Source organism: Talaromyces atroroseus, assembly GCF_001907595.1.
Source record: "Talaromyces atroroseus strain IBT 11181 chromosome Unknown scaffold_3, whole genome shotgun sequence".
NCBI lineage: Eukaryota > Fungi > Ascomycota > Eurotiomycetes > Eurotiales > Trichocomaceae > Talaromyces > Talaromyces atroroseus.
The window spans coordinates 1599521-1613051 of NW_017971435.1; the positions used below are offsets into that span (position 1 = coordinate 1599521).

Genomic DNA, 13531 nt, shown 5'->3' on the forward strand with positions numbered 1-13531 from the left:
TCTCTTGGATGCTTTTGGCTTTCTACTTGCGATGCATCATGCCACTGGCGGACTCGATTTCCGAAATGCTTCATATGTAATTGCGCCCACTACTACGGGAAATGAAGGCCGAATGTTTCAGATACCGCAGAGTTCGGATCTCACCAAACTTGCCGTAGAAAACAAGCTGGAGAGATATGGGAGGAAAAGTACGCAATGACATTATCAAGGTTCTTGGAGAAAATTGGGAGCACAACTCGACCGAAGCCGAATTTCCGGGTCACTGACATGAGAGCAAATGAGATGCTGCTGCTATTACTTGAACTATTTGTCTCAAAGGAAGTGACTAGAATGATTATTTATTTGATGCAATAAAAGAAAGACTAGATGACTCCTAACGATACAAATGCATGACCGCGGCAAGTAGGTAACCAAGCCCTCTGCATGGAGGTTGAATAGCATCATTCTTAGACCGATAGATATGTATTCAACAAGGCAGCGACACCGTCCAATATGCCGCTTGTCCGAGTCGGGATACCGGAGTATTTGGAGAATGATGCCAACAGTCCGAGACACAAAACTAACTTGCTTAAAGGAGAAATGGTTCTAAGCCAACGCGCCACGCGATAGAGCGGCCACAGTAGAGAGCCACCGCTCATGTTGAATGCAGACCAGTTTGGGAAGTAGGTTGCCGCCCAGTAAGACCGGGCAAGGCCTGGCCAGGAGGCAGCATTACGCCCAAAGTTACCGATATACCAATTCGAGCAGTCTCCAGCAAAGACGGTGTTGGCCAATTCCCTGTGGATTGCGTTCGTGGTACGATCCTCAGCGGCTTGCTTAACCTCAATGACGGCAGCCCGGCCATCAAGAAGAGGCTTGAAGAGGGACTTGATGGCATAGTCGACCTGGGTCTCGCACGCGAACAAAGCCGAGTTGTTGGCTGGGAAGGTATTTGGCCCAAAAAGAATGGCCAGGTTGGGAAAGTTGTGTACGTGTGTACCCAAATAGGCCTGGGCACCTCGCGACTCGTCCCATTGATCTTGTAGAGCTTTACCATGTGAGCCGACGATGTGCATTGGAGTCAGGAATCGAGCAACCTGGAACCCAGTCGCCATGACAATGATGTCGAAGTCATTACGAAGACCCGAGCTACTCACAATACCAGTCTCGGTGATTTCCTGGATACCCTCGGGGATGAGTTCCACGTTGTGAAGGTTTAAGGACTCCAGGTAGTCTGGGTCGAAGATGCGGCGCTTGCATCCAAGAGGAAAGTCGGGGATAATGTGGTCCCAGTACTTTTCAGGCGCAATAGAACGAATGTATCTCTTGGACTCCTCTTCGACGGCTCTACGGAGTTTGATGCCTTTCGGCGTCGGGAAATAGGTGGTGGTCTCCTCGTCGGCGTCGAGGAAGATGCGCAGCCGAAGTAGTCGTAGGCGCAGAGGCAGCCAGCGGAAAAGAAATTTGTCGAGCTCACTGTACGACTTGTTCGGACGAGCATGGAACCATTGGCCGCTGCGGGCGAACTGCTTCACTGAGAGGGCTTTCTTCGCGATTGCTGGGACAACCTGGGCTGCACTACAGCCGTTGCCAATAACGGCGATGCGCTTATCTTTGTAGTCCACAGAGTGATCCCATCGTGCCGTATGGAACATGGCCCCCTTGAACTTCTCCATGCCAGGGAACTTGACATCTCGGGGGAAAGAAATGGCACCAACAGCCGAAACGAAGACGGAGGCAAGGCGTGTGAATTCGATTCCGGTGCGGTGATCCTTCATCTTGACCTCCCATTTGTTCCTATCGTTGTGCCATACCGCGCCAATGCATTCGATCGAGAGATGGACATGTTTGCGGAGATCGAACTTGTCTACTGTATCGTTCATGTCTACTCGTCATCAGCTTCCAGGGTTATGTTTGGTCAACTCCGTTCAGACTTACATTGTAGGATCTCAGGCTGCTCGCACAACTCTTTAGACCAGTTAGGGTTCAGGTTGAAGCTGAACGAGTATAGATGAGAGGGGAGATCGCAGCCACTAAACAACTCGTCAACTCTCGAATCTGGACGAAGCCCATTGTTTTCTTACCAACCCGGATAGGTGTTCGCTCTCCACGTCCCTCCAACACCATCCAGCTTTTCATAAATTATAAAGTCGTCGAATTTGAGGTCGTGCTTCAGTCTGTAGGCCATTGCGATGCCCGCGGGACCGGCGCCGATGATGATGGCATTGAGCTCCTTGGCATATGCAGACATATTGAGATTTTTAAGAAATATTTAGGTACTACAAAGCCATGCGAGCTGTTGGATACTTTCTACAACCATTTTGCCAAATTTATTTACCAGCAGGAGAACTTCTTTCGGAGATTCTTCTCTCGTTTTCCGAGGGCCTCAGCATTTCCGAAAGGCCTTGCTTGCCCTAAATGACTTCTCGGATGCTATTTCCAAACGCCACAATGAAGCAGGAGCCAGCCAGTAGATTTGACATCCAAAACTGAAATGAGATTTCTAGCTATTTCAACTAGTCAAGTCTGAGCTTAACCTTCCGTTTTGTTACCATTAAAGATAGCGTTAAGCCGCCCCTTTCCTTCACATACGAATACACCAAGCAGGGCAAAGATTAAAACCCCGCCATGAATCCCCCAATGGAGAGCGTTGGCCAATACTTACATGGGGCTCGCGACTTTCGTCTGGAAAGCAAGTCTCTGGCAGAGCCTGCTGACGACGAAGTTCAAGTAGTCCCTCGGTCGACATCGCTGTGCGGGTCTGACCTTCATTATTACAACCACTACCGAAATGGAAGCATTTCTGTGAAAGAGCCTCTTTGCCTAGGACATGAATCGGCCGGGCAGATTGTCGCTCTGGGCTCCAACATCGCCCAGCTGAACCCGACGCTCGCTGTTGGGGATCGAGTTGCGCTCGAAGTAGGAGTACCCTGCGAAAACTGCGCCGATTGTCAAAACGGGCGTTACAATATCTGCAGTGAACTGCGCTTTCGTAGTTCCGGGTCAAAGTTCCCTCATTTTCAAGGCACGTTGCAGAGCTGCATCAATCATCCGGCCAAATGGGTTCATAAGCTCCCCGAGGGCCTGGATTATGAGACGGGCGCCCTTTTAGAGCCCCTGGCTGTTGCAGTTCATGCCGTCCGCAGGGCCAAAAATGCTCGCAGTGATCAACGAACTTGTTTGATTTTTGGTGCTGGTCCCGTGGGGCTTTTATGCGCAGTTGCAGCCAAAGCAGGCCGATTTCAGAAGATCGTCATCGCGGATATCGATCAGGGCCGTCTGCAGTTTGCCCTCAAAAACGGCTTCGCCTCGAGCATATATTTGGTTCCGCTCATGGGAGGACAGACAATCGAGGAGAAACTCGAGATTGCAAAGAGAACTGTGGCCGAAGTCGCAAAGCTCCAATGGGCTGACGGCAGCGCTGTTGGGCAGGTCGATTGCGTGTTTGAATGTACCGGAGTGGAATCATGTATACAATCTTCAATTTACGTGAGTAAACGGTTCCCCCATTCCACAAAAGAAAGTAGAGAGAAAGAGAGAGAGAGATCCTATACGCTGACGACGGGATCACAGGCAACCAAGCCAGGGGGGCAAGTAGTTTTTGTCGGTATGGGGACACCTAACTGTACAATGCCCTTTTCAGAGATTCTCGCCAAAGAGATCGATTTGCTTCCAACATGGCGCTATGCTAATGCATACCCGAGGGCCATTGAGATTGCTGCTATGTCTGTGGCTAGCACAACTCTCCCTGATATTCGGAGACTGATCACGCATCGATACGAAGGACTGGAGTCAATACCGGCGGCGTTCCAGACAGCTGGTAAAACAAAGGATGGAAAAGGAGATTTGGTTGTTAAAACAGTTGTGAACTTCCCATCAACATCATGAATCAGCATGCCATTGGCAATCCTAAGCATATTTAACTTGACCTTGCTGAGACGCAGTGACCTCCTGATGTAATAGAAGTAACTAACAGTAGCTAAATAATAATCTTAATGTCTAGAACGAATGATGAAGGATCGATCACAACTGTCGCCATCCAGCCATACGTGCGTTGCTGCCGTTCAAGTCATGCAGATACTGTTTCACACGCTTTTCAATGCCATGTGCATCCAGCCCAAATCTATCATAATTGCTAGCATTTGATGCGGAATATCCGTATCCAGTCATCCCAATGCTGGCAGTAGTGTACCGAGCCCACGTTGTAGCTACGTATTCCTCTACACTGACAATCGGCGTCCCATCCAAAGGGAAAACAGCAGCCTTGTAGTTGCCATCTTGTTGGTCGAAGTGGTCGAAACTTGGGGCACTGACTACACGTGTTGGAACTCCTGATTCTGCAAGCAACTTTGCAGCAGCAACAGCATAGTGCAGATTGGTTCCACAGCTGACCAGCGTAAGTTTTGCGCCGTCTGCTTCGACAATCACATAGGCTCCCTTTTGTACTTTGTGCCGGTCAGTACCAGGAACGTATCCGGTCGGATCACGGCCCAGCGAGAGCATTGTGGGCTTGGTGACGTTCCCTAGAGCGATGATCCAGGCGCCGATAGTCTCTTCCGCATCAGCAGGTCGGATGTAATTCAGGTTCGGCATGGCTCGATATAGCGAATCAAGCTCGACTGGCTGATGAGTAGGCCCATTTTGACCCTCAGCGAAGGAATCGTGAGTGGCGCAGTGGATCACAGGCAAATGACTGAGGGCACCCATTCTGACGCCTGGAGCGGCCTGTTTTCCCGCATCGTGTAGGTTAGCACTGATACATCAAGTCAAGAAGAATACTCACGTAGAGATAAAACATGAAAAATGTGGCGGTTAACGGAAGAAAGGTCCCTGGATTGTATGCTGCCAGGCCATTCGAGATCGCGGCCATGGCGTGTTCACGGATCCCATACCGAATATACCGGCCTCCAAAGCCGACTGAAGGATGGAAAACATCGGACTCCAGATAAGGGAATTTGTTGGAATTGACAAGGTCAGCACCACCGCCACATAGCGCTGGATTTGCTTTCCACATCTTCTCTATGAGCACACCATTGACTTCTCGGGTGGCTTTTCCACTGAATACAGCGATGTCCAGCTCATTGAGAATGTTGAGCCACGCAGTCCCATGGTCTCCGCTCCGTCTATTCTTCAATTCTTCCCCCAGAGAAGGATACACTGCAGTATAAGTGCTCACGAGAGAGTCCCATTGCTTCTGAAGGTCCTCGCCGTGTGCTTTGCGCTCTCGGAAGTAGTCTAGCTGAGCGGGAGGAACGACGTGCGTGATTGCTGGGTCTTGTCCTGCCAGGCGCTTGGATGCCTCTATACTGGATGTATCAAAAACGCCATGGTGTGCCTTGTAGGTGCCGGCAACCTGCGTTCCCAGCCCAATGACTGTTCGAATGTTGATGAACGTGGGTTTGCCTTTCAAAGATTGGGCGGACTCGAGGGCCGACACAATCGACTGGACATCATAGGAACCATCGGGGATATCTAATACATGCCATCCAGACGCTCTCATTTTGGCATTGATATCCTCTTTGTTGATCCAGTCAAGAGGGCCGTCACACGTAACCTGGTTGTTGTCATAGATGAGCACCAAGTTGTCTAGCCCTAGGCTTCCGGCCAGTGATATTGACTCGAGCGCCACGCCTTCCATCAGACAACCGTCTCCAGTCATGCAGTAGACTCGCGATTTGACAATATCGTAGCTCGGGCGATTGAATCGAGCGGCCAGATTCTTCGACGCAATCGCCAGTCCAACGGCATTGGCGATTCCTTGTCCCAGGGGACCAGTGGTTACTTCAACACCGGCATCTTCAATCTCCGGATGGGCGTGGCAGATGGTTTTATATCCATTGAGTTTGGCGCTTCCATATCCTTTGATCTCTTCCATTGTCCACTTATCGAACCCTGTGAGATGATTCAACGCATACAGAAACATTGCCGTGTGGCCTATCAAAAAGGGGTCAATTCATGGTGCTCAGAAGCTGGTATGAATACAAAACAACGAGAAAAAGAAAAGGTGTTTTACCATTTGAGAGAACGAATCTGTCTCGATCAAACCACTCTGGATTGGATGGGTTATAGCGCATCACATATTTCCAGAGAGCAACGCCGATAGCAGCCATGCCGATGGCCGAGCCTCCGTGTCCTCCACCATTCTGATTGCAAATGTCAAAGATGAAATTGCGCAGTGCGAGTACAGCCGCGCTATCTTCTGTCAACTGGTCTGGCGAGATCTCTTTGGTCTGCGAGGGATCCTGGGAGAGCTGAGACATTTTTTGGGTTTGGCAAGGGAGGATAGAGGGCTGTTTGAGGGCATTAACCTGGCAACTAATGTGCATGTTGTTCCTTATAAGCTTGGATGATATATACCAGTGGATGAAAAAGGGCCTGCCAAATTCCGAAGTGCTTGAATGAGGCTGTTCGCTTCGGACACGAAATCCGTCTGTTCTTCACGTACCGAGCGGGGTGTGCAGATTATATGAACACTTGGAGATTCACTTCTCCCATTCCATCTCCCTATTTTTCTGTTTTTTATATCTCTATATCTATATCTATATCGCCATTCCTCACGCTGTCCAACCCCCCGTCGTCGCAAAAATGACCGTTCAGACAGAAGACAAAAAGAGGCCCGACCCCGATGCATTCCTCCGCCACAGTGTGCACGACCTGCTGTCGCTCAAGGGCCGTACTGTAGTAATCACTGGAGGCGCGAGAGGCTTAGGGCTGGCCTTTGGTTTTGCTGTGGCTGAGAGCGGCGGTCATGTCGCCATCATCGATTACCTCGAGACGCCGCACGAACATTACTATAAGCTCGAGAAGGAATTCGGTGTGAAAGTGAAACTATACAAGTTGGCTTGGCCTCATTACTCTTTTCTGCCGGAAGATATCCAGAGCTGATTCTTATCAGGAGCGATGTGACCAATTACAACGTTTTGAAGGCTACCTTCGATCAGATTGTTCTGGACTTTGGCCGTATTGATGGACTGTAAGATATATTGGGCATGAGAAGAGCGGAAAGGTAGCTCCTGACTTGTGTCTATTAGGATTACTGCAGCTGGCATCTGTCCAGATGAGCCTTTCCTTGAGCGTGACCCCGAGTCTGTGGCGCGCTGCTTCAATGTGAATACTCTGGGTACATACTACGCAGCACAGCTAGCTGCCATCCAGATGGATAGGCAAGAGCCCAACGAAAGAACAGGTGGCAAGGGCTCGATTGTTCTGATTGCATCAGTGGCCGCCTATGTTGCCAGTAAAGGCCAGACCACGAGCGACTACTGCTCCAGCAAAGGCGCTGTTGTAGCGCTGGCAAAGGCATTGGGCGTTGAATTGGCAGGCAAAAAGATCCGTGTCAACAGCATCTCTCCGGGGTAGGGCTGCAGGATTCTTAGGCAGTGTCAAGAAACTAACGTCCTGTGCAATAGATATATGGTCACCGATATGACCCTCGACCTGTGCAATCGCATGCCGTGGCTCGCAGAGGTCATGAACAACGAACCCCCAATGCGCCGTATGGGGGACCGCACCGACCTCAAGGTCCCAGTTGTCTATCTGTTGTCTGATGCCAGTGCGTATCATACTTCGGACGACCTGCTCATTACTGGTGGTATCCATGCAGGTCGACTGATGTAATAGGAGGAGAATAGTTGCAAATATTTAGCACGTAAAATATCGAATTACAGATGCCTAGGCAGTCGTATAGATAGATGCTTCGCAAACGCAATTCAAATTCCATAGCAACGGAGATAATTCACTCGTTTTCCAAAGGAATCCTGTACACATATTTGAGCGAAGCTAGTTTCCATTCGTATACCTTGAAAGTAAGAGCAAAAAGCAAGCCCTTCAACATGTCTGAATTGCCAGAAACTATAACGCTCAACACTGGGTCACAGGTCCCTTCTCTCGGATTGGGTATGTCTTTAATTTTCCTTGTTCTGCTCTATAGCAACGTGTCGCTGCTGACAGGTTTATGTATCACTACCCCAGGCACATGGCAATCCAAGCCAGGTGAAGTGCGTGCAGCTGTTCGTTACGCACTCGAAAATGGCCACCGTCATATCGATGCTGCATACTGCTATGGGAACGAGGAGGAAGTCGGGCTCGGAATTCGAGATGTGCTTCAAATTGGAAAATCTAGCCCCCAAAGACATCTTTGTTACGACAAATCTCTGGTACACCGATCACACCAGAGTTAAAGAGGGCCTTGGCCGGAGCTTGAGACTCATTGGGCTCGACTGTGTTGACCTATATCTGATGCATTAGCCAGTGGCCATGAACCCGAACGGTATGTCCCTCGAAACTACAGGTAGGGTATGGCTCATTTTGGGAATTATCAAAGGTAACCAAGAGAAATTTCCGACTCGTGCTGACGGATCCCGCGATCTGCTACTTGAGAGATCGCATGTTTCGACTTCCAACGATATGGAAAAGCTCCTGGATACAGGGAAGGTCGAAGCTATCGGTGTCGCAAATTACAGCGTCCGGTATCTGAACGAGCTTCTGTCTCAAAAGTCAGTAATTCCAGCGGTGAATCAAAACGAGAACCATGTTCTGTTGCCACAACAGGAAATTGTCGATCTATGCAAAGAACATGGGATCCGTGTAACGGCATACAGTCCGTCAGGAAGCAATGGAAGTCCTCTGCTCACACTGCCTGTAATCCAAGGCATAGCAGAACGCAAGGATATCTCACCTTCCACAGTTTTACTCTCGTGGCTTGGTAATTACCCTCTGATAGAGCCGAGAAATTCTGCTAACAAAACCGTAGTCAATTCCGGACGATCTGTCCTGGCAAAGTCGGTCACCCCAACTCGTATTGCAGCGAAGCAAAACCTCGTAGCACTAAACGAAACCGACCTCAAAGAGATCGATATCTTTATCAAGTCACTTTCTACTGCTCAGAGCTTTACTCGATATGTGTATCCTGCATTTGGTGTCGACTTTGAATTCCCTGACAAGGCCTGAGCACTCTTGCTCCGTCTATCTATCTATTAGCTATACATTCTTGCTCAACACAAGGCCCAATAGATGTCAGTTATATTGAGCAATATACTCTTCCGAGATATGATTCCGAAGGAGTCCTACATCGAAACAGCATGGTTTCCTTCGTACTGTAACCTTTTACCCCGGATTCGTTAGGTACTCGCATCATGGGTTATTGGCTATTCGGAAAAGCATCGGATTCACTCCCCGAATTAACTTATTCTTACCCCATGGGGTATTCAGCCAAGGCCCAGCTGGCGTACTACTTGTTCCGGGGGGACCGCGAGTAGGAGGATCAGGGCATCTCCACAGGTAATCCAGTATAAATTTTAACGCACGGGACACGTTCTCTCCCGGTGTTTCCAGTTGACAGCTCCATCTTATCAATAAGAAAGAGAAAAAAAAAAAAACTTAGTTTTGACCATGGACAAAGCTCCCTTGGATGATTCGGTCCATCTCGAGTCATGCACGATCTTATCTCATGAGAGAAGGCCATATGGCGAGACTGGTAGGGTACCCTACCTATCTTTCATAAGATATCAACGATCGATTGGTTGACCAACGTTGTCCCCAAGGCTTCAAGGGCATCTTCACCAACAAATATGTCACGATCTGTGCCGCGTTTGCCACCTTGGGTGGCTCGCTGTTTGGGTACGATCAGGGAGTGATATCGATTATCCTCGCCATGGACCAGTTCCAGGAGCAATTCCCGGAGATTTCCGACACGGCGTCTGGAGCGGGCTTTAAGAAAGGCCTGCTGACAGCGATGATTGAGCTGGGGGCCTTCCTGGGTGCTCTTAACCAGGGCTGGCTTGCCGATAAGATATCTCGCAAGTGGTCGATCATGGTGGCCGTTCTCATCTTCATCGTTGGCTCCGCGGTTCAGACAGGTTCCATGGATTATAGCACTCTTGCAGGTGGGCGTTTTATTGGCGGCGTTGGTATTGGTATGCTGGCCATGGTGGCGCCCCTTTACATCTCTGAGATTGCACCCCCGGAAATCAGAGGAACACTGCTTATATTGCAGGAGTTGTCTATTGTGACTGCCATTGTAGTCGCCTTTTATACTACCTATGGCACTCGCTTTATCGATGGCCCCTGGTCCTGGCGTCTCCCATTCCTCATCCAGGTCAGCCGAATAGAAAACTTCTTCCCCCAAGGCAGCCGGGCTAACTAACGAATACCAGATGATTCCCGCTGTTGTGCTTGCTGTCGGTGTTCCTTTTATTCCCTACTCTCCTCGCTGGCTGGTGGGCCGAGGCCGCGATGAAGAGGCATTGGCTGTCCTGTGCACGCTACGCTCACTTTCATCCACCGACGAACGTGTGTTGCGTGAATGGTGTGAGATTCGCTCCGAAGCTGCCTACCGCAAAGAGCTCAGCGCTGAACGACACCCAGGCTTGCAAGACTCCAGCTATTATAGTCGTGTCATGATTCATGTACACAGCTATCTGGATTGCTTCCGCAAGGGTTGTTGGAAACGGACGCACGTTGGCATTGGCTTGATGTTCTTCCAGCGTATGTCTTCTTCTGAATCTTCCCCCCCCCCCTTGACTAAGTAGACGCGAGAACGCAAATTGAAGTCCATCTGTAGAGTTCGCGGGCGTCAATGCGCTTATTTACTACTCTCCGTCCCTGTTCGCCGCCATGGGCCTTGACTATGAGATGCAACTGGACATGTCCGGTGTTCTCAACATCCTCCAGATGGCTGCCTGCTTCTGGTCCCTCTGGGGCATGGACCGACTGGGACGCAGGCCCTTACTTCTTGGGGGAGCTACATGCATGGCAGCTGCTCACTTGATCATCGCTGCGCTGATGGGCAAATACCAGAACAGCTGGCCGACTCACCGCGCCGAAGCATGGGGATGCGTTGCCATGCTCTTTTTCTTCATGCTCACGTACGGTGCCAGCTGGGGCCCGATCCCATGGGCCATGCCAGCTGAAGTTTTTCCGGCATCTCTCCGAGCAAAAGGCGTTGCTTTCGGCACTATGTCCAACTGGTTCAACAACTTCATCATCGGCCTCATTACACCGCCTCTCATCCAGAATACCGGCTATGGCGCGTATGTCTTCTTCTGCGTTTTCTGCGTCCTGGCCATCGTCTGGGTTTGGTTCGTCGTGCCAGAGACCAACGGACGCACTCTAGAGGAAATGGACCATGTGTTTCAAGACAATCCGGGGGAGCTGGAGCAGGTTCGACGAGCGCGAATTGAGGCCGATATACTAGCTCGTAGTCTGGTTAGATGATGGGACTTGGATATTTTCATATATGCGTCATCCGTATTAGGGCTTGCTACATATCTGTAATACCTAACTACCTAGGTATCTGTAGATACATCCACGGCTGAGTCTACACCGTGAGTTTGCACATGTATGTTCTAATGCAGATCTAAATTCCTAGTGCATCGATCCCCCGCAGAACTAGCTATATATTTAGTTTATGTAGTTCCCCGCACGCTCCGTTGCAAGCTGCAACGCCTTCACTATGTCGTCGAAACAACGCAAACATGTCACCACCGCCTGTATCCCATGCCGCGAGAGCAAGGTCAAGGTCGGTTCAGACATGCGAATTCTTCTCCGCTTGTTAACTGACAGATTTCCCTAGTGCAACGGAGCGACGCCGTCGTGTTCATACTGTCTGAACAAAGGCAGAGCTTGCCATTACCAGGTTGGCGGCGATAAACGGAAGTATGGTGTTTGATCCTTTCTACCTGAAAGAGAGAGGCGAGGGGAAAGAAAAGTAAAAGAAAAGCAAGGAAACTAAAGGATCACGTAGACTCTCTCTCCGCTTCGCTATTGAGCTTCTCACCGGCCGAGTCGATCAGTTATCACAGTATATTCTCGACAACGGTCTTCCAATTCCCGCCGCGACGCAAGAGAACGAGCTGGCACTGAGGAATACCCTGGAGTCCGTGGGCTTGGGCCATCTGAAATTGACGCCAGACATACCCCTGTCTCAAAATCTCAATGCAGAAACGACCAGCGACTACGCGGACCTGCAGTCGTTCCATCTCCCCGAGCTAGATACGGTCAGTCCATCGCTTCCTGGAGGCTCCGAATTCTACTTGCCAATCTTTAGCGACGATTCGGCCGGAGTCGCAAATGGTCAGTTTCCCGAGGGCCTCCAAAACGACCTCTTTCTCGATCAACTATGGAACTTCGTGAGTGACGATATGATCCAGCCGACGTCTTCTAACCCGACCATTCCACCAACGTCATGCCCCGAGCCGCAACAAGAACAGGGCGGAACAATGAACGGCGAAGTTGAAGAGATCGAAGAGCTTGTCAACCAGCTATCAGAGAGGATGGGCAGTTTGCAGGTTGGATCTGACGGCCGAGTCCGGTTCTACGGCCCAACGTCTCATTTCAACTTGATGGAAATGCCGGCTCCTGATAACCTGACCATCCACCGGACTGTTCGAAAAGATGGATTAAACCTGCTTGGCCGCCTTGGAATTGATAAGGAGGTACCGCAGGAGCTGGAAGATCATCTAATCAATCTCTATTTCACATGGCACAACCCTTCATTCTACGTTGTCGACCGGGGTATGTACATCGAGGCCAGAAAGAAATGGCGTGTTGACATGGAGGACACTCCCTATTACTCCGAAGCGCTGACAAATGCCATGTACGTGGAAGGCCAAATTAAAAACTTCAAGGATGGTGCTCATTGAAATTGACCAAGGTGCTGCTTGGGAGCCGCCTTCGTGCCTCGCTACCATCCCGAATTTGTCACTTACCCAAAATCCGTCTCCGATTTCTTCGCTGATAGAGCCAAAGCGTTGCTCGATATTGAACTTGACCTACCTTGTGTGGCAACGATTCAAGCAATGGTCGTTCTCAGTGCGCACGACATTGGCTGTAAACGAGATGCCCGAGGATGGCTCTATAGCGGTAAGTGCAGGCCCAAGGATAATTCAGACATGCTAATATGAAGGCTGTAGGAATGGCTGTGCGACTTTCTTTTGACCTAGGATTGCATATTGACATGTCGCCGCATGTCGCTGAAGAATCTATTAGCCCAGCCGAGGCTGAGCTTCGAAGGATAGTCTTTTGGGGGACATATACAACAGATCAGTGAGTAGCCTTTACAAATATACGGATGGATATACCATAGTAGCTAAAACCTTGAAGCCTTTGGGGTTTCTTCCTCGGTCGACCTTTTAGAATCAACATGGAAGACGTGACGGTCGAGAAGCCCGGGCACCATCTCATCAGCGAGAGCATCAGGAAATGGAGCCCTTACGGGCTACCGGAGTCTGGAACAAAAGATGTTTCAATTACTGATGTTTTACAACTACTGAGTGAACACCGAGTGAAATTATGTGAGATAATGGCTCCTTTAGGCCATGCACTGTGCGTTCTTCTCTGCTTCTCGAACCCTATCCAACCTGACCTTGTTTTGTAGATACGGATGGTCCCAAATCCCAGGACACACTCTTCAATCACTAAGTGAAAGATCTACATCCAAACTCTTGCAATGGAAACAAGATCTCCCTCTAAGCCTCCGGGTCGACTTGGATGATACAAGTACAATGTTTCTTCCCCATGTCCTATTGCTCCAGTAAGCCTCCCCCCCCCCCCC

The 13531-nt window shown here is 49.9% G+C and overlaps 5 protein-coding genes across 5 annotated transcripts in view; 3 read left to right on the forward strand and 2 right to left on the reverse strand.

Annotated features, from left to right (window-relative positions):
* Positions 1-446: 446 nt before the first annotated feature.
* Positions 447-2230, reverse strand: UA08_03581 (hypothetical protein; the record flags this gene model as incomplete). The annotated part of the gene is made up of 3 exons (XM_020265897.1): positions 447-1864; positions 1918-2012; positions 2064-2230. The coding sequence occupies 3 exons, from the start codon at positions 2228-2230 to the stop codon at positions 447-449; spliced, it is 1680 nt and encodes a 559-aa protein (XP_020121128.1).
* A 377-nt stretch (positions 2231-2607) lies between these two features.
* UA08_03582 (hypothetical protein) lies at positions 2608-3867 on the forward strand (the record flags this gene model as incomplete). The annotated part of the gene is made up of 2 exons (XM_020265898.1): positions 2608-3468; positions 3553-3867. 2 exons carry the CDS (start codon positions 2608-2610, stop codon positions 3865-3867), a joined length of 1176 nt encoding a protein of 391 aa, XP_020121129.1.
* A 135-nt stretch (positions 3868-4002) lies between these two features.
* On the reverse strand, positions 4003-6239 carry UA08_03583 (hypothetical protein; the record flags this gene model as incomplete). The annotated part of the gene is made up of 3 exons (XM_020265900.1): positions 4003-4704; positions 4763-5913; positions 5993-6239. The coding sequence occupies 3 exons, from the start codon at positions 6237-6239 to the stop codon at positions 4003-4005; spliced, it is 2100 nt and encodes a 699-aa protein (XP_020121134.1).
* Positions 6240-6564: 325 nt separating this feature from the next.
* Positions 6565-8928, forward strand: UA08_03584 (hypothetical protein; the record flags this gene model as incomplete). The annotated part of the gene is made up of 9 exons (XM_020265901.1): positions 6565-6801; positions 6906-6952; positions 7011-7334; positions 7389-7531; positions 7702-7784; positions 7857-7875; positions 7951-8135; positions 8227-8683; positions 8732-8928. 9 exons carry the CDS (start codon positions 6565-6567, stop codon positions 8926-8928), a joined length of 1692 nt encoding a protein of 563 aa, XP_020121332.1.
* A 703-nt stretch (positions 8929-9631) lies between these two features.
* Positions 9632-13531, forward strand: part of UA08_03585 (hypothetical protein) — a gene marked incomplete at both ends in the record, with an annotated part of 4593 nt that continues 693 nt past the window's right edge. Inside the window, 11 exons of the mRNA XM_020265902.1 lie at positions 9632-10075; positions 10134-10464; positions 10541-11139; positions 11279-11317; positions 11393-11497; positions 11552-11634; positions 11723-12574; positions 12632-12840; positions 12891-13023; positions 13081-13302; positions 13355-13510. Coding sequence (XP_020121131.1) covers positions 9632-10075; positions 10134-10464; positions 10541-11139; positions 11279-11317; positions 11393-11497; positions 11552-11634; positions 11723-12574; positions 12632-12840; positions 12891-13023; positions 13081-13302; positions 13355-13510 — 3173 coding nt within the window. The remainder of the gene's footprint in view (positions 10076-10133; positions 10465-10540; positions 11140-11278; positions 11318-11392; positions 11498-11551; positions 11635-11722; positions 12575-12631; positions 12841-12890; positions 13024-13080; positions 13303-13354; positions 13511-13531) is intronic.